General features: G+C 51.4%; 1 protein-coding gene across 1 annotated transcript; it reads right to left on the bottom strand.

Moving 5' to 3' along the window:
- Positions 1-1,394: 1,394 nt before the first annotated feature.
- On the bottom strand, positions 1,395-26,453 carry hgh1 (HGH1 homolog (S. cerevisiae)). Its single transcript, XM_069915112.1, has 8 exons — positions 26,381-26,453; positions 23,882-24,452; positions 13,951-14,051; positions 12,578-12,676; positions 10,809-10,900; positions 9,460-9,582; positions 7,136-7,329; positions 1,395-1,601 (listed from the first exon to the last, which is right to left on the bottom strand). Exons 2-8 carry the CDS (start codon positions 24,421-24,423, stop codon positions 1,448-1,450), a joined length of 1,305 nt encoding a protein of 434 aa, XP_069771213.1. The 5' UTR covers positions 24,424-24,452; positions 26,381-26,453; the 3' UTR covers positions 1,395-1,447.
- Between the last annotated feature and the right edge of the window lie 262 nt (positions 26,454-26,715).

The raw sequence follows: 26,715 nt of genomic DNA, 5'->3' as shown, positions 1-26,715 counted from the left end.
TGAAATTATCCTAGACTATGACCGAGTGGGAGAATCTGGGTGCGGAGTGACATGGGATTCATGTAGGATCAGTAGGATGGCACAGAAGGACCTGTTTCTGTGTTCTTTCACTCTCTCCCCACCACATAGCCTCTCCTAACCATCCATCAACTCCAGACTCCTTGGGTTTGTACCTCAATCCTGCCTGGGATCAGAATCCCTTCCTGCCTCACTCTTCACTTTCAAAGAAATTGTTACCTCATTCTGCACCCTTACCTATTTCCATAAGATATAGGACCAGAAGTGGGCCATTTGGCCCATCAAGTCTGCTCTGCTATCCCATCATGAGCTGATCCATTCTCCCACTCAGCCCCACTCCCCGGCCTTCTCCCCATAACCTTTGATATCCTGACTATTCAGATACCTATTGATCTCTGCCTTAAATACACCCAAAAACTTGGTCTGCACAGTTGCCTGTGGTAGCAAATTCCAGAGGTTCACCCCTCTCCATCTAAAGAAATCTGTTTTAAATGGGCGCCCTTCAATCCTGAAGTTGTGCCCTCTTGTCAGGCTCATCTTAGGCATCTCCCATGCAATGACAAGGCAGTCATTGCTCTTGTGCCAGCGTTACCTTCAGCACACTCCCCTCCAACAACACCCTCCCCTCCCCTCCCCTCCACTCCCATGGGAAAGAACTTTGTCACATCTACTCCATCCAGACTCGTCAACATTCGAAATGCTTCTATGAGGTTGTTCCCCCCATTTTTCTGAACTCCGAGCTGTGCAGTCCTGTATTGGAGGGGAGGTGGAGGGTGTCAGAGGGAGAGGGGTCAGTACAGGAGAGGTGGGTCAGAGGGGAGGGGAGGGAGTTGAAGGGGAAGGGGAGGAATCAGAGAGAAGGGGGTGTCAGAGGGGGGCATCAGGAGAAGGAGGTGTCAGGGAAGGGGGGATCAGAGAGAAGGGGGTGTCAGAGGGAAAGGTGTCTGGGGAGAGGTGTCAGGGGTAGGGGAAGTGTCAGGAGGGGGGAGGGAATGTGACAGGAGGTGTTGGCAAGGGGATGTAGAAGGGGAGAGGAGGTATTGGGAGTGTCGGGGAAGGGGGTGTCAGAGGGGAGAGGGGATGTCGGAGGGGAGGGGGTTACATGTCCCCTGTCTCAGCCTTGCCCCGGCATGGCCAGCCCGACAGAACCACCTCTTGGGAGGGCACTGCCCAGCCATTTGGGACAGCTCTTCACCTGTGTTCCCTGGCAACAACAAAACCCTCTTCCCCCAGGGGCTGCAGGTGTCGGCCTAGCCCCCTGGAGACGTCCAAGTCCATCCACCCTATCCCATCGTCTGAACCGCTTCTAGGGTCCACTGGTATCTCCCGATTCTTGTAGCAAGGGACGTTGACAAATAATGGCAACCAATTGGTGCTCAGCGTTCAAAGCTTCATTCACAGATATAAATCCTAGTTAGTTAGAAGATTGTCACAAGTCACAACAGGATGCAGAATGGGCAGAGAAGTGGCAGATGGAGTTCAATCCAGATACGTCTGGGGTGATGCATTTTGGAAGATCAAACTTGATGGTAGAGAACATGGTTGATGGCAGGATTCTTAATGGTGTGGAAGAACAGAGGGACCTTGGGGTTCAAAGGTATAGCACAGTTAGTGTAGCTGTTACAATGGCAATGATCGAGACAGGGATTCGAATCCGCGCTGTCTGTAAGGAGTTTGCACAATATCCCCAAAGGCCCTGGTTTCCTCCCGCCATTCAAAAACGTACCGGGGTGTTGTAGGTCGATTGAGTGTAAATGAGGCAGCATGAGCTCGTGGTCCGAAAGGGCCTGTTTCCGTGCTGCATGTCTAAATTAAATTCATAGATTTCTCAAGGTTGCCATACAGGTTGATAGGGTAGTTAAGGAGGCCTTTGGAATGCTGGACTTCATTAATAGGGGGATTGAGTTCAAGAGTTGTGACGTAATGTTGCAGCTCCAAGAGGAGTCACGCGATGGAGTAGTGGCCGGACGGTGAACTCCAGCCCTCTCCAGAAAAGTCGGGAAAAACAAGAGAAAACACAAAGGCACAGAAATAAAAGTTACAGAAAAGTGAGTATAAAGGTGGAAAGAAGATGGCGACAAAAAAAGAAAAGTCGAAAGCAACGGTAAGAAGAGAGGAAGAGAAGACAAAGGAGGAAAAAGGTGAAGGCCTTACCTGTCCGAAGAGGCCCGCTGCGGAGAGAGAAACCCGCTCCCTCAGGTCGGTAAATAATGGACTACAAAAATGGCTCGCAGAGCCGAGCAAAAGTGCGCAACCGCGCATGCGCGAAGTTTCGCGCATGCGCGATGCGAATGAAAAAAAACACACCGACGGGAGGGGGGACCAGCTGGGGAGTCGATCTCCACAGCCGGCAACGACAGCTGCAGAACACCTGCAGCAAGAAGAGACCACAGAAGACAATAGAAACAAGATAGAAGAGGAGGAAAGGGCAACAAAGAAACAACAGATGGTCAACCCAGAGGAAGAAGAAGAGGAAGAGTATGGTGAAATAGAAGAAGAAAAGATAGGCAAGGTAAAGGATATACTTGCTCTTATTAAAGGATACATGGAGTCATTTAAAGAATGGCAAACACAGGAATTTAAGGATTTAAGAAAAAGAATAAACAACACAGAGGAGAAAATAATTAAAATGGAGATGACCTTAACAGAAATGGGAAAAAAAATGGACAAGATGGAAGAGCGGGCAGTAGCAGCAGAAATGGAGGTAGAAGACTTAAAAAAGAAATTGGAGAAATCTAATAAAAAAACTAAAGAGACACAAGAACTACTAGCTCAAAAAATAGATACAATGGAAAACCATAACAGAAGAAATAACATAAAGATAGTGGGCCTTAAGGAAGATGAAGAAGGCAAGAATATGAGGGAGTTTATAAAAGAGTGGATCCCTAAGACCCTAGGATGTCCAGAACTACAGCATGAAATGGAAATAGAAAGGGCACATAGAGTATTGGCCTCTAAACCACAACCACAACAAAAACCAAGATCTATTGTAGTAAAATTCCTAAGATATACTACAAGAGAAAAGGTACTGGAGAAGACAATGGAAAAAGTAAGAGAGGGCAACAAACCACTGGAGTATAAAGGGCAAAAAATCTTCATTTATCCAGATATAAGTTTTGAACTCCTAAAGAAGAGAAAAGAGTTCAATACAGCAAAGGCGATTTTATGGAAGAAAGGGTATAAATTTATACTAAAGCATCCAGCGGTATTGAAAATATTTATTCCAGGACAGCAAAACAGACTATTCTCGGATCCAGAAGAAGCACGAAAATTTGCAGAACAATTACAAAAATAGACTGAGGGAGGAAGACGGGTAATGAGAGTTAAAATGATCACGACTGATATGTATGTGGGTAAAGACAAAAATAGACTGAGGGATGAAGACGGGTAGAGTAAAAATGATCACGATTGATATGTATGCAGGTAAAGAGGTATAAGAGTGAATAGAGACAATGAGCATACATGAATGTATCTGTACTTAGAGGAAAATATAGATAGTATAGACAAGAATTAATAAGGGAAGGTAATGGAATAGAGAGAATAAGGAGGGAATTAAAAGAGGGACCTTTGTGACATATGAAAAGTGAAATCTTTTCTGGGGGAGGCGGGGTGGGGGGAAATAGCGGTCACTGCACAATCAGTTGACGCTTGCGAGTGGATTCGCAAATCCAAATGGAGAGGGGAGATGTGGTTGTCCGACAAGGGATAAAGGACAACTCAGGAGGTGAAGGGGAGATTGGGGATAAATAAGATAGAAATAGGAGAATAAGGAAAATGTTAGATGTTGTAGGAATGTTGTCTTATAAAGAGTTGAAAATAAGAAAACAGAAATGGAAAAGGAGGAAAGGTAATGATGGAAAAACGGAAAGAGAAGATAAACAAAATATAAAAGGGCTACGCTGAACTATATGTCTTTAAATATTAATGGAATACATAACCAAATTAAAAGGAAGAAACTACCAAATTTAAATGAATAAATGTATTCCATTAGAAAAAATAACATATTGGTTAAGAAATAATATTGAAATATTCGAACAAGTATAGGAGCCTTACATTAAATACAATAGCGAAAACCTACCGGGGACAAACATTACCTAAGTTGATGGAAGGAGAAGGAAAGAAAAAAATGGACTCAGTAGAATTTCTGGTGTAATTTTGTTGAATGACAACATTGTCTGACTGGCTTAATGCAACCTAGATTGTATACCTAAAATGGATGAGAGGGGGGGGTGGGGGGGTGGTTTGGGAGGAAAGGGGGGGGGGAGAAAAAGTCACTGTATATGTGTGAAAAGAAATAGTGTATATCATGGCTAATGTGATTTATGGTGTGAAAAATAAAAAAATTTAAAAAAAAAAAAATGTTGCAGCTCCACAAATCTCTGGTGAGACCACACTTGAAATATTGTGTTCAGTCTGGTCACCTCATTACCAGAAGGATGTGGAAGCTGTGGAGAGGGTGCAGAGGAGATTTACCAGGATGTTTGGAGAACCTGTCTCATGAGGCAAGGTTAGCAGAGCCGGGACTTTATTCTTTGGAACAAAGGATGAGCGGAGACTCGATAGAGAGGCAATAGATAGACAGCCAGCACCTTTTTCCCAGGGCAAGAGTAGCAAATGCCAGAGCACATCTGTTTAAGATGAAGGAATGAAAGTTTAGGGAGGCGTTAGAGGTAAGAATTTTTTTAATTTTTTTTTTAAAACACACACAAGAGATTGGCGGGTGTCTGGAATTCATTGCTGGCGGTGATGGTGGAGGCTGGTACAATATATAAAAGTCTTAGACAGGCATGTGGAGGAGGAAAGATGAAAGGTTACAGGTGTAAGGTAGGGAAGGTTTAGACCAGTGGCTTTTCAACCTTCCCTTCCCACTCACATAGAAACATAGAAGATAGGAACAGGAGTAGGTCATTCGGCCCTTCGAGCCCGCTCCGCCATTCAATGAGATCATGGCTGATCTTAAAGTTCAGTACCCCGTCCCCGCATTCTCTCCGTAACCCCTAATTCCCTTATACTGAAGAAATATATCTAATTCCCTCTTAAATATATTCAATGAACCTGCCTCTACTGCCCTCTGTGGCAATGAATTCCACAGATTCACCACCCTCTGGGTAAAGAAATTCCTCCTCATCTCGGTTCTAAATGGTTTGCCTATTATCCTCAAACCATGGTCCCGGGTTCTGGACTCCCCCACCATTGGAAACATCCCTTCCGCATCCATTCTGTCCAATCCTGCCAGAATTTTATGTCTCTATGAGATCCCCTCTCAATCTTTTAAACTCCAGCGAGTACAATCCCAATTTGCGCAATCTCTCCTCATAAGTCATTCCTGCCATTCCAGGTCTCAGCCTGGTGAATCACCTCTGCACTCCCTCCATTGCAAGAACATCCTTCCTTAGATAAGGTGACCAAAACTGCACACAATACTCCAGATGGGGTCTCACCAAGGCCCTGTACAGCTGCAGTAAGGTATCCTTGTTCCTAGACTCAAACCCTCTTGATATGAAGGCCAACATACCATTTGCCTTTTTAACCGCCTGCTGTACCTGCATGCTCGCCTTCAGAGACTGGTGTACAAGTACCCCTAGGTCTCTCTGCACTTCCCCATCTCCCAATCTATTGCCATTCAAATAGTAATCTGAATCCCCTTCAGTAATCCCTTACTAATCACAGAGCACCGATGGCATAGGAAATACTTAAGGTGGGATGTGAGTGGAAAGAAAAAGGTCGAGAACCACTGATTTAGATGGTTGAGGAGGTTCATATAGGTCAGAACATCATGGGCCGAAGGGCCTGTACTGTGCTGGAATGTTCTATGTTCTAGAGCAGAAAGAAGATAGAAAAAGTGTGGTAGTTTCCACTGCCTCAAGATTGAGTGGTGTGATGGATAGGATCGAAGTGCTGGGCCAAAAGGCCTGGATGTTAAAGGACATGTGGGAGGCCTGTCGAGCCTTCTCCACCATTCAATTTATAAATGATTGGGGCCGTGGACTCAGCTCCAATGACCTGCCCATTCCCTGGAACACTTAATGTATATACTCGTGTAAAAGATATTAAGAGCTTTTAAGACCATTTTTAATGTTGACTTTACGGAGCTGACAGGGCCTTGGGATTTGAAGCAAAGGGATTGAAGGCAGGCGAGCTTGGAGATTATTTTACTTATATCGGTCTGCATTCAACAGAATAGAGGGATTCTGGCACCTCTTCGATGGAAATATCCTAACTTCAGGTGCGGGGGTGTGGGGGGAGGAATGAAGCTGGAACACAAAGAGCTGAAACCCTGCTGAACATCGAGGTCCTCTACCCAACAGTGCCCCCTCGCAAGAAACCACAGAGTTGTAAATGCAGTTCAGGCCATCTCACTAGCCAACAACCCTCCATCTGCACCTCTCGGTCTCTTGGAACAGCAACCAACATACTGAAGGGCCCATCCCACCCCGCCCACACTCTCTTCTCGCCTTTCTTTCTTTCATGAGCTCACAAACTTCCAGATCCATGGGCAGTTTCGCTTCTGCTGTAATCAAACTCCTGAATGAACCTCACATCAGTAAACTAACACTGTCTTTGCTCTGTTCTAACACGAGGTGAGCAGTTGAACTGCTGACACAACAAACTTTGTCCCTGAACCTCCTTATTATATTTTAAATTTAGACATACAGCAGGGTAACGGCCTACGAGCCCAGGGGAAATCCACACAGACACAGAGAGAAGGATACAGACTCCATACAGGCTGTGCCTGATTTGAAACCGGGTTGCTGGTTCGGTAAGTGCTAACTGCTTCGTCAACTGTGCTACCCCTACATCTCAATAAAGTCCAGGCTCATGCGCGGTTTCTTTCTTGCTGTGATCAGACGATTAAAGGGTCCCTCACTGATAAAAGATGATGCCCCTGCACTGTATAACAGTACCTTCTTCCACCATCTGCACTTTCTCCAAGTAATGGTGTACCCCAGTTTTGTTTTATTGCAGTATAAGTACGAGTTGACTTGGCTGGATAGCACACAAAATAAAGTCCGATATGGTATCTCAGTGCCGGTGATTTTCAATTTAAAACGTGTTTTCAATTAAAGCCCGTGAGTGGACCAGAGCAGGCTCTGCAGACAGCGGAGGCCTTGGTTACCTCTGCAAACTCTCTGGGCACTCCCCGTGCATTCCCGGCCTGCCCTCCTCGCTGCCCTCCAGCCTCCCCTCCTCCTGCCTCAACCTCCTCTCCTCCTCCTCATCCTGCTGCCTCAGCCTCTTCTCCACATCCTCGGGAATGGCCACCTCCAGCAGGTTCTCCATACCATGTTTGGGCTCGTCAGAGATCAGCACCTGGGTCGGGAAGCAAAGCGCCCAGAGTGTTAAACAGGGTTACCAAGGAAGGCCGTTTCCCACTGCTGTCTGCTCCCCCTCACCCCCACCCCCCCACCACTGAGTCCCAAACAATGTCCTGGACACCAGTTCCAAATCTAAGGCGACCACAGCACCGATTCCCTCTGGCAGCGTGTTGCTCCCATGTCTCTGCTCCCCCCTCCTCTTCCCACAAGATCATGATGCTCCCTCCACACCAATTCCCCCACCTTCGGCAGGATGGCACTCCCTTAGCAGCAGAGCTCTGCCGATGGAAACAGGACCCCTTCCATCCACGCACCTGTCCAAATTCTTTTTAAATGTTAAAACTGGGCTCGCACTCACCACCTCAGCTGGTAGCTCATTCCACTCTACCACCACTCTCTGTGTGAAGTTCCCCCTAAACCTTTCCCCTGTCACCCTTAGCCCATGTCCTCTGGTTTGTATCTCACCCACCCTCAGTGGAAAAAGCCAATATAGAACAAGACAGCAAGTACAGGCCCTTCAGCCCTCAATGTTCTACTGATCCATATATTCCTTACTTAAAAAAGTACTAAACCCTCCCTACCCTGAAAGCCTCTATTTTTCTTTCACCCTGTCTAAAAGTCTCCTATATGGCCCCAATATTTCAGCCTCCACCACCATTCCCAGCAAGTCATTCCAGGCACCCACAACTCTTGTGTACAAAAACTTACCCCCGAGTCTCCCCATAACTTCACATTGTACATATAACCTCTGGTGTTTGCCACTCTCGCCCTGGGAAAAAGGCACTGGCTGTCCACCCTATCGAGGTCTCTCATAATCTTGTAGACCTCTATCAAGTCTCCTCTCATCCTTCTACGCTCCAGAGAAAAGTCCCAGCTCTGCTAATCTGACCTCATTTCCCCTATCTATACCCCTCATAATTTTGAACATCTCCATCAAATAGAAATTTCTCTTCATTCTCTGATATTTCAGGGAATACAGTCCTAATCGATACAACCTTTCCCTAAAACTCAGCTGCTCAAGCCCCAGGAACATCCTTGTCAATACTCTCTGCACTCTTTCAATCTATCTTTCCTGTGGTGTTTCCATCCACGTTGGAACGAGTTCCTCAGCCCAATTTATCCATGCTGACCCAGTTGACATTCCTGGCTCGTCTCATTGACCTGCATTTGACCATAAGACATAGGAGCAGAAATAGGCTACTCAGCCCATCGCGTTTGCCCCACCATTTAATCATGAGTTGATCCATTTCCCACTCATTCCCACTGCCGGGTCTTCTCCCTATAACCCTTTGGTGCCCTAGCTGATCAAGAACATCAATCTCTGCCTTAAATACACCCAATGACCTGGCCTCTACAACCCTCTGTGACAACAAATTCCACAGATTCACCATCCTCTGACTGAAGAAATTCCTCCGTATCTGATCTAAGTTGACGCCCTTCAATCCTGAAGTTATGCCCTCTTGTCCCAGACTCTCCCACCATAGGAAACAACCTTTCTACATCTACTCTGTCCACACCTTTCAACGTTTGAAAATTTAAGTTTTAAATTTAGACATACAGAATAGTAAAAGGCCCTTCTGGACCATGAGCCTGTGCCACCCAATTGAACCGGAGCCTTCGGGAAAACCCACGCAGACAAGGGGAGAACGTACAAACTCCTTACAGACAGTGCGGATTTGAAACCGGGTCACTGGCGGTGCAATAGCGATACAACTGACCACGCCGCCCGATGTTTCAATAAGATTCCTCCACATTTTCCCAAATTCAAACTAGTACAGGTCAAGAGCTGTCAAACATCCTCGTATATCACCTTCATTCCAGAAACTTTCTTTGTGAACCTCCTCTGAATCCTTCCGATACAGAAATTCAAACTCCTTTGAGTGTTGTGGACATTGGATTCTCCTCTGTAACCACATTGGGAAGGGTGCAGAGCTTCCCGAAATGTGGCCCTGGGATAGAGCATTCCAGTGACAGCCCCACACACTGGGTTGGTTTTCCTCAGTGGCAGGAGGCTGAAGGAGTATCTGAGACAGGTATACAAAATTACAGGGGACATAGATAGGGAAAACACTGGGGTGGCAGTTGCCATGGTGACTGTGTGGGGTATAAGATGGCAACCACTCACCTCGATGAGCTTCTGGCAGGCGGCGGCAACAGCCGGCTCCTTCTCCCACTTGTGCATCTCCCGCAAGATAACATAGGCATTCTTTTCTCTCACCACCTCACGCCCGCTCTTGGTCGCCATGAGCTACAGCAGGGACACAACAGAGATTAATGGGCGAAATCGGAGTCACATGTCTAATTTCGTAGAGTGTAGGCTGGGTGGGGGTGGGTTGTTTCACACACCACCAGGGTCAGACACTGAAGCTTCATCCACACCGTCCCATCACACACTCCCGGGGTTAGACACAGAGTGAAGCTCCTTCCACACCTTCCCATCAAACACTCCCATGGTCAGTCACAGAGTGAAGCTCCCTCCTCACCATCCCATCACACATTCCTGGGGTCAGACACAGAGTGAAGGTCCCTCCACACCGTCCCATCACACATTCCCGGGGTCAGACACAGAGTGAAGGTCCCTCCACACCGTCCCATCACTCACTCCCAGGGTCAGACACAGAGTGTAGGTCCCTCCACACCATCCCATCACTCACTCCCAGGGTTGGCAGAGAGTGAATCTCCCGCAACAATTTAATTATCCCTCTTAAGATATCGATCAATCAGTTCTAACTGAAGTGAATGATTGAGCTCTTGAAGCTTTCCAGTACAGTGACTTTTCACTGCAGCAGCCCTTTCCAGACATGGACCACTATCAGCATGAAGAGGTGGCCCATCACATCTCACCTAACTCTCTCACCTTCTACCTGCGCTCTCTAGTTCTACAACTAGGGCGGCATGGATCACGTAACGGTTTGACAGCAGCCAGGGTTCGATTCCCGCACTGCTGGTAAAGAGTTTGTACATTCTCCCCTCTCCTGGCTTTTTTCCGGGGGGGGGGGGGTTCAGTTTCCTCCCATCATTTGAAATGTACTGGGAGGTTGTCGGTCAATTGGGTGTAATTGGGAGTCACAGTCTCTCATGGACCAGAAGGGCCTGTTACCGTGCTGTGTGACTAAATTTAAACTATCTACCTTAGGAAATGGGCTGTGACCATTCACTTTATCTGCGGCCCTGATGATTTTATATACCCCCTCCCAAGACTTCTTCACTTCAGCGAATAAAGATGCAGCCTCCAATCTTTCCCAATAATTCAAGCCCCCTGACCTGTCAACATCCTGATGAATCTCCACTGCACCCCTTCCAACTTACGAAGACTTTCCTACAGCAACTACATACAGTGGTCTCACCAAAGCCTTTTATAGATGCATTATGAGGTACCCCCTTTGCACTTGACCCCCACCCAATGAAGGCCAGCGTGCCTTCACCCCTCTGGGATGTCCTGTGGCTGCGCAGGACCACCCCGCCAACACCCACCAAGTTGATGGCCTCCAGCAACATCCGCCGAATATCTGGGTCCTTCTCACGCTGCTTGTCCTCTGGGAGGTATTGCAGGTCCACAGGGAGCCCTGGGTCAGGGGGCAGAAAGAGGGCAAAAGTCAGGGACACACCACAGCCACCATCACTCCTTGCAGCGGAGGTGCGTAGCGAAGATCGAGCTCGATCAGGAAAGGTAGTCCAGCGGAGGGTTCTCTGGGGCAACAGACTGGCCGAACACCGGTCTCGATTAGAGGCCCGAGGATCCTGTGAACAGAAGGTCTTTGTAGGAAAGGTGGGGGGGGGTTGGGAAAGAGATCGGCTGGAGGGGGTTAAATGAAATCAGAGGTCAATGCTGAATGGAGACTGGCAGATAGAATATTGAGTGCTGTTCCTCCAATTTGCTGGTGGTCTCAGTCTGGCAGTGCACTAGACCATGGAGAGTCTTGTCAGCAAGGGAATGGGACGGGGAATTGAAATGGGTGGCCCCTGGGAGATTCTCATCTTCTGTCTGGGCACCCTCCAAACGGGTGGAATTAACCGACTTCTCTGGCTTTCGTTAACTACCCCCTTCTCTTCCCATGTCGCCTTTCCCAAGCTCCATCTGTCTCTCTCTCCCTGTCACCTTTCACAATCACTTCTCGCCTCTCCCCTTATCATATCCAGTTAACGCCTTTTGTTGGTCTGGACTCCTCCTCCAGCCATCTCTGCCTCTATTCTGAGAATTCCTCTTCTTCTTTGAAGAAGGGCTTAGGCCCGAAACATCAGTGATATATCTTTCCATTCTATGGATGCTGTGAGACCAGCTGAGTTCCTCCAGTATTTCTGAGTGTTTCACTATGTTAGGTGTGGTTTCTCCAATTTGTGGGTGGCTTTGGTTTGGCAGTGCACGAGGCAACGGTGTGAGAGTGGTGTGTGAAATAGTTGGCCAGTGAAAGGTCCCCGTTATTGCAATGGACAGAGCGAAGGTGCTCAACAAAGTGATCTCCTAGTCTGAGTCCAGTCTCTCCGATGTAGAGGCCATAGTGGGAGAAGTGGATGCAGTCCTGTGGATATAGAGGTTAATGTGACCTTTCTGTCTGGAACCTGGTGGGATTGTGAGTTGTTGAGGGTCACGTGACCTCTTCGACTGGGACCTTGTCAGAAGTCACATCACCTGCCAATCAAGGTTGGACTCCTCTCACCCATTACTGCACACCTGACTATTGGCCCCTTTGGGTTGTACTGCTTGTGTGCGTGTGTAAACAGTTACCACTATTGGTCGTGTTAAGCCCAATGTGGGTTGTACGTGTGTGTGTGTGTGTGTGTGTGTTTGTGTGTAAACAGTTCCTAGTATCAGTCGTGTTAAGCCCAATGTGACTGTGTTGTACTGTGTGTGTATGTTAGAGTAAACAGTTACTGGTATTGGTCATGTTAAGCCCGATGTGACTGGGTTGTCTTAGAACCCACCAAACCTTTCCTTTCCCACACAACTCCCAAGTGTTGCTTCATCCACCTGCTAGCCTGTGCTCCTCCCCCTGCCCCTTCCTTTCTCCTGCCCCCTGCCCTCCTTTTCATTCAGAAGCCCGTTTGTTTCTCTAGGTTCCTGATGGAGGGCTCAGACCCAGAACGTTGGCTGCCCCTCACATTCTGCGTATGCTGCGTGACCTGCTAAGTTTCCCCAGCACTGGATTGTGATGGTTAAGGTAAGGGGTGGAGCAGCTGGTGTGGCCGGCTGCTGGTTTCGGTGTTGACATGGATGGGACGTCTTGACTTCCCTCGCTCCCTACCTTCTGTTTCCTCTTCGCTGAGCTCCTCTGGACCAGCCAACGGCAGCAGCAAGTAGGGAAGGATGTCAACGTCGCTGCTGAGCAGCCATTCGTGATGCGCTGCATGTGGGGTGGGGGGAAGAGAGGTGTTTACAGCACAGTGCAGTGAGGACATGGTGCTCAGCGGGCACCATTATCCCAGGCAAGGGAGCCTCAACCATCAACCCCAGCCGCACAAAAATATTCCCAGCATTCCCCGGGGCAGAGAGGCACGGCCCCCTCCCACCTGTTCTGCTTGGAAGCTACTTCACCTCCACTTGATCCCTTGGGGAGCTCCCTACTCCTCCCTACTTTCTCTCCTCCTGCCTTCCCCTCATCTACCACCTGTTCTCCTGGAGAGCTCCCAAACCTCAACCTGCTCTTGTGGGGAGCTCCCTCACACTTCCACCTGCTCTCCTGGAGAGCCCTCTGACCTCCCATTTGTTCTTCCAGGGAGCTCCTTCACACTCCCTCACCTCCCACCTGCTCTGCTAGGAGCTCCCTGTCCTCCTGCCTCAGCTCCCAACCACTCCAAAGGAGCTCTCACCTGCTCTCCTGGGGAGCTTCCTCACCCACCTCCCCTCCCGAGGAGCTCCATCAACTCCACTTAATCTCCTGGGGAGCTCCCTCACCCCCCCACCCCCCAGCCTGCACTCCAAGGGAGCTCAATCACCCTTCACCTGCTCTCCTGAGGAGTTCCCTCACCACTACCAGCTCTCCTGGGGAGCTCCCTCAACACCTGCTCACCTGGGGAGTTCCCTCACCTCCATCTGCTCTCCTGGGGAGCTCCCTCACCTCCCATCTACCCACCCAGTGAACCTCCGCACCTCCCCACCGGGGAGCTCCCTCACCCCCAAAGCCTATACTTGCTCCTGGAACATTCCCTCCACACCCAGACCCATTTTCCTGGAATGTTCCCTCCCCACCGAGTCCCGTCCTCCCAGAACATTCCCTCTACATTTGGACCCATTCTCCCAGGATGTTCCCTACCCACCCAAAGCCATTCTTACGCAACATTCCCCCCCCACCACCCAGACCAAACATTCAGTTTCCACTCCTGGGCAGATCCTGGTTACAGCTTCCATAAACACAATTCAAGCTGGCGCCCACGCTGTCCTGCACCAGAATGCCACAGTTAGGTCCGAGCTCACTGTGAGCCCTGCTCATGGGCCCCAGACTGAAACCACTCACCCTGCGACAATTTACCAGTCTCCAGCAAACCCTGGTTCATGACCCTAGTGTCAACGGGAACACTTTTATCGACTCAGCCACTATCCTTTGCGGTTTTCAGAAAAGAATATGTGGTTGTGCATTTAGATCAGGTGCCAATATCGGGGGAAAGAGGACACACTCACCATAGTCGAAGCAGCAGTTCCGCAGGGTACCCACAACACCACCTCGCTGCACGGCAGACCCCTCGTATTGGGTGTACGGGAGTAATCGCTGCACAACGCACCTGTGAAGGAAACAACATTTGGAGAGAATAGTAACACATACTCTGAGTGCATAAACATACACGTACTCTCCCAGCTCTGAGTACACTGGCCAATGGCTAGAGAATGCCATCACACACTCCAGGGGTCAGAACACAGAGTGAAGGTACCTCCGCTCCATCCCATCACACACTCCCGGGGTCAGACACAGTGAAGCTCCCTCCACACCATCCCATCACACACTCCCGGGGGTCAGACACAGAGTGAAGCTCCCAACACACCATCCCATCACACACTCCCGGGGTCAGACACAGTGAAGCTCCCTCCACACCATCCCATCACACACTCCCGGGGGTCAGACACAGAGTGAAGCTCCCTCCACACCATCCCATCACACACTCCTGGGGTCAGACACAGAGTGAAGCTCCCTCCGCACCATCCCATCACACACTCCCGGGGGTCAAGACACAGAGTGAAGCTCCCTCCGCACCATACCATCTCACACTCCTGGGGTCAGACAGAGAGAAGCTCCCTCCACACCATCCCATCACACACTCCCGGGAGTCAGACACAGAGTGAAGCTCCCTCCGCACCGTCCCATCACACACTCTTGGGGTCAGACACAGAGTGAAGCTCCCTCCGCACCATCCCATCACACACTCCCGGGGGTCAAGACACAGAGTGAAGCTCCCTCCGCACCATCCCATCTCACACTCCTGGGGTCAGACACAGTGAAGCTCCGACCACACCATCCCATCACACACTCGCGGGGGTCAAGACACAGAGTGAAGCTCCCTCCACACCAACCCATCATGCACTCCCGGAGTCAGACACAGAGTGAAGCTCCCTCCACACAATCCCATCACACACTCCTGGGGTCAGACACAGAGTGAAGATCCCTTTGCACCGTCCCATCACACACTCCCGGAGTCAGACACAGAGTGAAGATCCCTCCGCACCATCCCTTCCCATCACACACTCCTGGGGTCAGACACAGAGTGAAGCTTCCTCCGCATCATCTCATCACACACTCCTGGCGTTAGACACAGTGAAGTTCCCTCCACACCATCCCATCACACATTCCCGGCGTCAGACAGAGTGAAGCTCCCTCCGCACCATCCCATCACACACTCCCGGTGTCAGACATAGAGTGAAGCTCCATCCACACCAACCCATCACACATTCCCGGAATCAGACACAGAGTGAAGCTCTCTCCACACTATCCCATCACACACCCCTGGGGTAAGACACAGATTGCAGCTTCCTCCGCTCCATCCCTTCACACACTCCCGGGGTCAGACACACAGTGAAGCTCGCTCCACACTATCCCATCACACATTCCCGGAATCAGACACAGAGTGAAGCTCTCTCCACACTATCCCATCACACACCCCTGGGGTAAGACACTAATTGCAGCTTCCTCCGCTCCATCCCTTCACACACTCCCGGGGTCAGACACACAGTGAAGTTCCCTCCACACCATCCCATCACACATTCCCGGGGTCAGACTCAGAGTGAAGTTTCCTCCGCACCATCTCATCACACACTCCCGGGGTCAGAAACAGTGAAGCTCCCTCCGCACCGTCCCATCACACACTCCTGGGGTCAGACACAGAGTGAAGCTCCCTCCGCACAATCCCATCACACACTCCCGGGGGTCAAGACTCAGAGTGAAGCTCCCTCCGCACCATCCCATCTCACACTCCTGGGGTCAGACACAGTGAAGCTCCCTCCACACCATCCCATGCTCCCATGGGTCAAGACGCAGAGTTAAGCTCCCTCCACACCATTCCATCACACACTCCTGGGGTCAGACACAGAGTGAAGCTTCCTCGCTCCATCCCATCACACACGCCCGGGGTCAGACACACAGTGAAGCTCCCTCCACACGATCCCTTCACACACTCCCAGGATCAGACACAGAGTGAAGCTCCCTCCACATCATCCCATCACACATTCCCGGGGTCAGACATATCGTGAAGATGCCTTCGCACCGTCCCATCACACACTCCCGGGGTCAGACACAGAGTGAAGATCCATTTGCACCGTCCCACCACACACTCCCGAGGTCAGACACAGAGTGAAGATCCCTTTGCACTGTCCCATCACACACTCCCGAGGTCAGACACAGAGTGAAGATCCCTTTGCACTGTCCCATCACACACTCCCGGGGTCAGACACAGAGTGAAGCTCCCTCCACACCGTCCCATCACACACTCCCGGGTCAGACACAGAATGAGCTCCCTTCACACCATCCCATCACACACTCCCGGAGTCAGACACAGAGTGAAGCTCCCTCCGCACCATCCCATCCCATCTCACACTCCCGGGGGTCAGACACAGAGTGAAGCTCCCTCCACACCATCCCATCACACACTCCTGGGGTCAGACACAGAGTGAAGCTCCCTCCGCACCATCCCATCATACACTCCCGGGGGTCAAGACACAGAGTGAAGCTCCCTCCGCACCATACCATCTCACACTCCTGGGGTCAGACACAGAGAAGCTCCCTCCACACCATCCCATCACACACTCCCGGGAGTCAGACACAGAGTGAAGCTCCCTCCGCACCGTCCCATCACACACTCCTGGGGTCAGACACAGAGTGAAGCTCCCTCCGCACCATCCCATCCCATCTCACACTCCTGGGGTCAGACACAGAGTAAAGCTTCCTCCGCATCATCTCATCACACACTCCTGGGGTCAGACACAGTGAAGCTCCGACCACATCATCCCATCACACACTCGCGGGGGTCAAAACACAGAGTGAAGATCCCTCAGCACCATCCCTTCACACACTCCTGGGGTCAACACAGTGAAGTTCCCGCCACACCATCCCATCACACATTCCCGGCATCAGACAGAGTGAAGATGCCTTCGCACCGTCCCATCACACACTCCTGGGGTCAGACACAGTGAAGCTCCCTCCACACCATCCCATCACACACTCCCAGGATCAGACACAGAGTGAATCTCCCTCCACACCATCCCATTACGCACTCCCGGAGTCAGACACAGAGTGAAGCTCCCTCCGCACCGTCCCATCACACACTCCTGGAGTCAGACACAGAGTGAAGCTCCCTCCGCACCATCCCATCACACACTCCCGGGGGTCAAGACACAGAGTGAAGCTCCCTCCGCACCAACCCATCTCACACTCCTGGTGTCAGACACAGTGAAGCTCCGACCACACCATCCCATCACACACTCGCGGGGGTCAAGACACAGAGTGAAGCTCCCTCCACACCAACCCATCATGCACTCCCGGAGTCAGACACAGAGTGAAGCTCCCTCCACACAATCCCATCACACACTCCTGGGGTCAGACACAGAGTGAAGAACCCTTTGCACCGTCCCATCACACACTCCCGGGGTCAGACACAGAGTGAAGATCCCATTGCACCGTCCCATCACACACTCCCGGGGTCAGACACAGAGTGAAGCTCCCTCCACACCGTCCCATCACACACTACCAGGTCAGACACAGAATGAAGCTCCCTTCACAACATCCCATCACACACTCCCTGAGTCAGACACAGAGTGAAGCTCCCTCCGCACCATCCCTTCCCATCACACACTCCTGGGGTCAGACACAGAGTGAAGCTTCCTCCGCATCATCTCATCACACACTCCTGGCGTTAGACACAGTGAAGTTCCCTCCACACCATCCCATCACACATTCCCGGCGTCAGACAGAGTGAAGCTCCCTCCGCACCATCCCATCACACACTCCCGGTGTCAGACACAGAGTGAAGCTCCATCCACACCAACCCATCACACATTCCCGGAATCAGACACAGAGTGAAGCTCTCTCCACACTATCCCATCACACACCCCTGGGGTAAGACACAGATTGCAGCTTCCTCCGCTCCATCCCTTCACACACTCCCGGGGTCAGACACACAGTGAAGCTCGCTCCACACTATCCCATCACACATTCCCGGAATCAGACACAGAGTGAAGCTCTCTCCACACTATCCCATCACACACCCCTGGGGTAAGACACAGATTGCAGCTTCCTCCGCTCCATCCCTTCACACACTCCCGGGGTCAGACACACAGTGAAGTTCCCTCCACACCATCCCATCACACATTCCCGGGGTCAGACTCAGAGTGAAGTTTCCTCCGCACCATCTCATCACACACTCCCGGGGTCAGAAACAGTGAAGCTCCCTCCGCACCATCCCATCACACATTCCCGGCGTCAGACAGAGCGAAGCTCCCTCCGCACCATCCCATCACACACTCCCGGGGTCAGACACAGAGTGAAGCTCCCTCCACACCAACCCATCACACATTCCCGGAATCAGACACAGAGTGAAGCTCTCTCCACACTATCCCATCACACACCCCTGGGGTAGGACACAGATTGCAGCTTCCTCCGCTCCATCCCTTCACACACTCCCGGGGTCAGACTCAGAGTGAAGTTTCCTCCGCACCATCCCATCACACACTCCCGGGGGTCAAGACACAGAGTGAAGCTCCCTCTGCACCGTCCCATCACACATTTACAGCATTCAGGTTTGAAACAGAGTGTAGTGCCAGCAGAGGTGACCACTTTATTGGAGTTTCTTTTCCAGAGGCAGGATTTGAAGCCAGAACGGGTGACATTGAAAGTGCCAGTGGAGCCCAGTGGTCAATTAACTGCTGCCAATAACATGAAGGAAAGCTCAAGTGGAGCGGCCATTGTGATTGGCCCAGAGAGCGAGTGGTACTTGGAGGCTTTGCTCGAGAGATGCTTTGGGGGGGGGGGGGGGAGAGGAAGTGTCGAGGCTTTGGTTCACGTGGCTAAGTTCAGTTTGAAGTTCCTTCCTTATCGCTGAGAATGCCAAATGAATGGCAGGCGGCCAGGGCAGAGGTGCATTCCACCTCGGACGCGGGAAACAAGACACCCAACCACTCTTCCTGATGAGTTCACCTGTGAGGACACTGTTGGGGGGGAGGGAAGGGACCTAGCATGGAAAAGACGCAGGAGCCAGATCTTTGCCACAGGTTCTGGCTCCGAGTCGCAGAAGGGGAGAGGAGGAGAGCACTAGTGATAGGGGTTCATTGGTTTGGAAAACAGACAAAAAATTGTTTTTAATGTAGAGATTCAGCACAGTAAACAGGCCTTTCTGGCTCATGAGCCCGTGCTGCCCCAAATACTCCAATGAACCTACAAACCCCCGTGTGTTTTAGGAGGGTGGGAGGATACTAGAGCACCCGAAGGAAACACCATGCAGACATGGGGAGAACATTCAAACTCCTTATAGGCAATGCTGGATTCGAACCCACATCACAGGCGCTGTAACAGCATTGTTCTAACCACTACACTAACCCGGAAGGAATTCTATGGAAGAGATCGAGCCTCTTGGATGATATGGAGTACATGGTTAATGGCAGGATTCTTATCAGTGTGGAAAAACACAGAGACCTTGGGATCCAGGTCCAAAGATCCTTCAAGGTTGCTGCGCAGGTGGCTAGGGTGATTGAGAAGTCACAAGGTGTGCTGGCCGTCATTAGTCAGGGGAGTGACTTCAAGAACCGCGAGGTAATGATGCAGCTCAAACTCCGGTTGGACCACAATTGAAATATTGTCTCATTATAGGAAGTAGTTGTCTTCAAGGAGTTTGACCAAGATATTGCCTGGACAGGTAACACCGAGTGGTTCTGCCTGTGACGCTCTAGTTGATGTCCTACCTTGTCCAAATTATATATATTTTTAAGTAAGCCCTTTCCGAGCTTCAGCACCTACTAAGGTGCTTACAAGTGTCAAGGAAGACCTGGGCCATGGCAGGGGGAAGCACAGTGGCACAGCCATTAAACAAGGAAGTCTGCAGGTGCTGGGGTTGAATGCAGTGTGAAACTCAGCGGGCCACGCAACGTCTATAAAGAGTAACCGATGTTTTGTGCCTGAGCCCTACGTATGAGCAAAAGGCAGGCAGGCGTCTGAATAAAAAGGGGAAGGGAGGAGAAGAAGGGGAAGGAGCAGAGGTGGGAAAGTAGAAGAGAAAATAACTGGGAGACAGGGAAGCTCTCAGAGTGGGAAGGGAACGTCGCAGAGAGCTGGAGGACACAGGAATAGGGAAAGAGAGAGAGACAGGGAGGGGTTTAACAAAACTGAAGAAGCCGATGTTAATGCCGTCTGGTTGGAGCATGTCCAGACAAAATAGTAAATTTGTATTTTACATTTTAAAATTTTAAAATTTAGACATACAGCACAGTAACAGGCCATTTCGGCCCACGAGCCAATGCTCCCCAATTACACCCAACTGACCTACAACCCCCCTGTAAGTTTTGAATGGTGGGAGGAAACTGGAGCCTCCAGAGGAAACGCACACAGACATGCAGAAAATGTACAAACTCCTTTCAGTTAGGAGTTGTTCTTCCAATTTGAGGGTCAGAGCGTGAGGCCATGGACAGACATGTCGGTGTGGGAATGGGCCATGAAATTGAAATGGTTGGCCACTGGGAGGTCCTTGCATCGGACTGAGCAGAGGTGGTCAACGAAGTGAGTCTGCGTCGAGTCTCTCCGATGTCGAGGCGGCCACAAAGGGAGCACCGGATGCAGGAGACGACCCCTGCAGATTCACAAGTGAAATGCTGCTTCACTTGGAAGGAGTGTTCTGGGCCCCTGAATGGTGGTGAGGGAGGAAGTGGGGGTGCAAGTGAAGCATCTCCCGCAGTCACGGGGAAGGAGGCGAGGGGGTGATTAGTGGGAATGAATGAGGTCGAGGGTTTCGCAGAAGGAGGGATCCCTGCGGAAACCAGAGAAGGCATCTGCTCCTAGGCCTCAACCTAGGAGCAGATGTGATAGGGGGAGAAGAATTGAGAGAAAGGAATAGAATCCTTTCAGGGGAAAGGGTGTGAAGAAGGGTAGACGAGGTAACGGTGGGAGATGGTGCATTTGCAGAAAGCCTGAAGAGTGTTTGTCCCTCGAGATGAAGACAGGAGATCAAGTGGCTATACTAGATTTGGTCTGTCACCAAAGACTCTCAAAAACCTCTGCAGGCGTACCACAGAGTCCATTCTGGCTGACTGCATCGCTGGCTGGTATGGAGGCGCCAAGACTCAGGACAAGAAAAAGCTCCAGAGAGTTGTTACCTCGGCCTGTGACATTAAGCGCACCAACTCACTCCATCAAAGACATCTACAAGAAGCAGTGCATTAAAAAAGCAGCCTCTATCCTCAAGGAACCCCCACCACCCAGACCATGCCCTCTTCACTCTGCTACCATCGGGAAAAAGGTAGAGGAGCCTAAAGACGAACACCCAGTGGCACAAGAACAGGTTCTTCTTCCCCTCCGCCATCAGATTCCTGAATGATCAATGAACCACAGATATTGCCTCACTTTAACTTTTCGTACACTATTTTTATAAGGTAGTTTATCTGAATATTTGCTCTGTGATGCTGCCGCAAAACAACAAATTTCATGACTTGATCATGACAATAAATTCAGATTCGGTTACCAGAGATGGACCGAGTGAATTTGAGATTGGGGTGAAGGTTAGCAGCAAAGTGGACAAAGTTGACAAGCTCTTTGTGACTGCATGAGGCAGCAGCGAAGTAACTGTCAATGTAGCGGAGCAAGAGTTGCGGGGCCTTGCTCTTGTAGGCTTGTAGCATGGATTGCTCCATGTAGCCAACAAAAAGGCAGACACAGCTGGGTTCCATGGCTACCCTTTTGACTTGGAGAAAGTGGGATGACCCAAGGAAGTTATTAAAGACCATTATGCCAGCTGCTGGAGGGGGACTGGTTGGGACTGCAGTTAAGAAATGCAGGGCTTTGAGGCCTTTGGCATAGGGGATGGAGGTTTAATGATTGGACATCTATGGTGAAAATGAGAGAGTCGTCAACTTCTCCAGTTGCCATTAACATCCTCCCTGAGTCTCTCTTTTCCCCCCATCTCCTTTCCTCCATCTCCCCACCCCTTCCCTCACAATTCAGAGCTTCCCCCTCTCCTAATACCTCTCAGTTTCTTCTTTATCCTACTCGTATCCATCTATTACCTCTTACCTGTTGGCCTGTCCTCACCCTCCCCCTTCCTCCCTCCTCCCCTTCCTCACATCCTCTCCTGCCCCTTCCTCTCATCCTCCCCTTCCTCCCTCCTCTCCTCTACTTCCTCTCATCCTCCCCTGCCCTTCCTCCCTCCTCTCCCCCCTTCCTCTCCCTCCTCTCATCCTCCCTCTGCCCCTTCCCCTCCCTCCCTCCTCTCCTCTCACCACCTTTTCATCCAATTGCTTGCCCGCTTTTTTCTCCTATCTTGCTGGAGGGACCAGGCCCAAAACGTTGGTTCTCCTTTCTTCCCTCTGGATGCTGCGTGACCTGCTGAGTTTCTCCAGCACGTTTGCATATCATGTTGGCACAGCAGCCACCACCTTCCAGCCCCAGGGTTGTGAGTTCAACTCTGGCCTCCTGTGCTGGTTTGTGTGAAGTCACCAGGATTATGATCAACAGCACGGAGCGATTGCTTGTGATGGATTCCCATCCACCCAGATAGAACAATACGGTACAGGCCCACAATGTTGTGACGCCCGATGTAAACCTATTCAACAAACTAACCCTTCCCTCCCTCACAACCCCTCCATTTTTCTTACATCCACATGCCTGTCTAAGAGTCTTCTAAATGTCCCTACTGTTCCAGCCTCCACCAACACACCCAGCAATGCATTCCAGGCATCCACTCCTCTCAGTGTAAAAACAAAACTTATCCCTGGCGTCACCCCTAAACTTCCCTCCCCTCCCGCTCAGTGCATGAGGTATTTTGTGACAAATAAAACTTAAACACGTAGGCTGGTAGACCGATTGGCTACTGTAAACGACAGTGTAGGGCAGCCATTCTCAATGGGGCTCACAGACTGAAACCCTTAATAAGGAGCCCAAGGTATACAGGGGATTGGAGAAGTTCAGAAGAAACCATCTACACTTGACTGACTGCCTCACAGGGAAAGGGGCCCATAACTTTGAGCAGAGTCCGAAGGGGCCACAGCCAAAAACAAATGGTTGAGAATGGCTGGTGTGTAGAGTGTGGTGGGGCAGTAGAATCTAGGGGTGGTCGATGAGAATGCAGGAAGAAATGGTTGCAGGATCAACAAGAGAGAAGATTTACTAGCATGTTGTCTGGACTTCAGGAACTGAAAGGTTAAACAGGTTAGGATTTTATCCCCCAGAGCATAGAAGAATGAGGGGAGATTTGATAGAAGTATTTAACATTATGAGGGGGACAAACAAGAGTAAATGTAAATGGGTGTTTTCTACTGAGGGTGGGTGAGATACAAACCAGAGGACACGGTTTAAGGGTGAAAGGGACTAAGTTTAGGGGAAACCTCTTCACACAGAGAGTGGTGGGAGCTGAAGTGGTGAATACAAGCTCAATTTTAACATTTAAGAAGAATTCAGACAGGTACGTGGATGGGAGATGTATGAAGGGCTATGGACTGGGTACAGGTCAGTGGGACAAGGCAGAATAATAGTTCAGCAGAGACGAGAAGGACCTATTTCTGCGCTGAAATGTTCTATGGTTCTAAATTTTTTTAAAGTTAATTTTTTCAAAATTAGACACATAGCCCATTCGGCCCACATGTCTGTGCCACCCAATTAACCTACACCCCGGAACACTTTGAACGGTAGGAGGAAATTGGAACCCCCGGTGAAAACCCATGCAGACACAGAGAGAAGGTACAAACTCCTTACAGACAGCACAGGATTCAAACACCGGTCCCGATCGCTGGTGCTGTAACAGCTTTGGACTAACTGCTAGGCCAACCATCCAACCCTTAGCAAGGAACGAGATAGCTCTATGAGTCAGGAGAGACTCAATGGTCAGAATGGCCTCTAATCACAGGAAAATATGGTTCATGAAAAGCTGCAAACCTGTCTTTATCCAGTATGAACTGCCTGGCTTCGGGTAACTGGGTCAGGTTTGACAGCAGGGGACCCAGGTAGTAGAGGGGTACCTTCTTGTTATAACCGTCCGTGCAGAAGATCTCCACGATCTTGGCCAAGCCCACACCCTGGTTCTGAATGCCGCGGAACACTTCTCTGCAGGTGTCCACCCTCCGTGAGAGGTTCGATAGGATGGAGCAGATCCGGTCCGAGAAGTCGTACTCGGGGTCACAGAGATCCCTCAAGAGCGAAGAGAACGGGTCGCCATCGCGCACCAGGGCCTCGTGGACATTCTCGTCTGCGGACAGGTTGACGAGGGCGCAGTAGCATTTCTCCGCTATGGCCCGGGCAGGGTCCTGGGTGAGGGTCAGGAGGGCCTTCAGGATGCCCACATTCCGTGCCAGGAAGCTTCGGCCGTCCGTGCTCCCGGTTAGACCCAGCACGTATTCAGCGGCCTGGCCCTTCACGTCCGGCCGGGTGTCCAGAGTCAGGAAGCCCAAGAGCTCGTGGGCCTGCTCATCGTCCAGCATGGCGGAGTTACCCCGTCAGAGCGGTCCGCCTAAGGCAGAGGGAGAGGCACAATGAGGGCAAGGGCAAGAAAATACACACCGAAATCGGGTGGCATGGTTAGTGCAACACTGTTACAGAGCCAACGATAGGGACTGGGGTTTGAATACTGTGCTGTCAGTAAGGAGCTTGTATGTATGTTTTCCCATATCTGCTCCAGTTTCCTCCCACCCAGGGTGTAGGTCAATTGGGCGAAACAGGCTCGTGGACCAAAAGGGCTTGTTACCGTCAAAATTTAAATTTAAGAACTAAGGCAGTCTTTCAGTACGAAATGAGACAAAGATCTATCGCCAATGTTTTGGGCCTGAGCCCTTCTTCAAGGAATAAGCAGAATGAACCAGAAACATTCTCAGAATTCAGACAGCACCGGCTGGGGGTGGAATCCAAACCAACAAAAGGTGTTAATTGGATATGATAAGGGAAGAGGTGAGGAATTTTTTTTTTAATGTCTGTGTGAAAGGAGACAGGGAAAAGAGGGAGACAGAGCTTGGTGGAGTGAGGGGGCAGGGGGTGTTAAGGGAAACTGAAGAAGTCGATGTAAGTACCATCCGGTTGGAGGGTGCGCAGATGGAGATGAGGTGTTGTTCCTCCAATTTACAGCCAGTCTTAGTCTGGCAGTGGACAAGACCCATGGACAGACACGTCAGCAATGGGAATGGGGAAATTAAATAGGTGGCCACTGGGAGATGTGGTGAGGAGCCAGGTAGGGGGTGAGCGGGGGTCATTCCCGAGGGGTGCCGGGACATGAAGCAGGCAGTTGGTCAGGGAGGTGGACGTGGCAGTTGGGTTCACGGGACCAAGTGATGTGACGTGATACACGAGTGGCGGTGCTGTGGGGAGGAGGCATCAGGTTGGTGTGGGGGGGGGGGGTGACATAGGGCCACCTGACACTGGGGTGGGAGGTACAGGACAAGGTGGAGAATGAGGGTGTGGGGGAGGGTCAAGAAGGGAAGATAAGCTCATGGGGTCAGGGTGAGGGAAAGGGGGGGAGGAAAGGGTGGGGGAGAGGGATCAGAATAATTGGGGGATCAGGGCAGAGGGGGAGAGGGTCAGGGCAGAGGCGGAGAGGGTCAGGGCAGAGGGGGAGAGGGTCAGGGCAGAGGGGGAGAGGGTCAGGGCAGAGGGGGAGAGGGTCAGGGCAGAGGGGGAGAGGGTCAGGGCAGAGGGGAAGAGGGTCAGGGCAGAGGGGGAGAGGGTCAAGGGAGGGGGAGAGGGTCAGGGGAGGAGGGAGAGGGCCAGGGGAGGGGTAGAGGGTCAGGGGAGGGGGGAGAGGGTCAGGGTGGGGGGGAGGGACGGGGTGGTCAAGGAGGGGGATCAGGGGTCAGGGTGAGGGAAAGGGGATCATGGTGGGAGGAAGGGGAGGGGGAGGAGAAAAGGGTGGGGGAGAGGGATCAGAGTAATTGGGGGTTCGGGGCAGGGGGGTCAGGATGGAGAAGGGGGAATCAGAGTGGGGGGGATCAGAGTGGGGGGGATCAGAGTGGGGGGGATCAGAGTGGGGGGGATCAGAGAGGGGGGGTCAGAGTGGGGGGGGTCAGAGTGGGGGGGGTCAGAGTGGGGGGGGTCAGAGTGGGGGGGGTCAGAGTGGAGGGGGGGTCAGAGTGGGGGGGTGTCAGAGTGGGGGGGTGTCAGAGTGGGGGGGAGGTCAGAGTGGGGGGGATCAGAGTGGGGGGGATCAGAGAGGGGGGGTCAGAGTGGGGGGGTCAGAGTGGGGGGTCAGAGTGGGGGGGTCAGGGGTTAGGATGGGCAAGGGGAGGGGTCCTCCACTGCCAAAGCCGAACCCCTAATCTGCCCCTCTTGATTCTCCATCCCCCCTCCCTCCCCTCCCCCCCCTCCCTCCCCCCCCTCCCCCCCCCTCCCTCCCCTCCTCTCCCCCTCTCCCCTCCCCTCCCCCCCCCCTCCCTCCTTACCCTCCCTCCTTACCCTCTCAACCACCACGCGCGACTGGCAGGAAATCCCGCCCACCCGCGTTGATTGATAGCTTCCTTCGTCCATGGGCTCGTGCAGCGCCTGTCGGGGAAGAGCCCGGATGTGGCCGCAATGCCCGCTGGGGGTTGTAGTGTTTGTAGTTGACGTCACGGTGAGATGATCCATGGGGAAGGTGACAGCGGACCGGCCCATTCCCCTCACCCTGGGGGAGTGGGGTTGGGGGAGGGGCATGGGAGGGGGTGGTGGGGGGGGGGGCTGGGGATGGGAGGTGGGGAAGGGATGGGAGGGGGTGTAAAGGGGAAGGGGTGAGGGTCTATTGGAAGGGGAGG

Source organism: Narcine bancroftii, chromosome 1, assembly GCF_036971445.1.
Source record: "Narcine bancroftii isolate sNarBan1 chromosome 1, sNarBan1.hap1, whole genome shotgun sequence".
Lineage (NCBI taxonomy): Eukaryota > Metazoa > Chordata > Chondrichthyes > Torpediniformes > Narcinidae > Narcine > Narcine bancroftii.
This window is presented reverse-complemented; position numbering and strand designations above follow the sequence as displayed.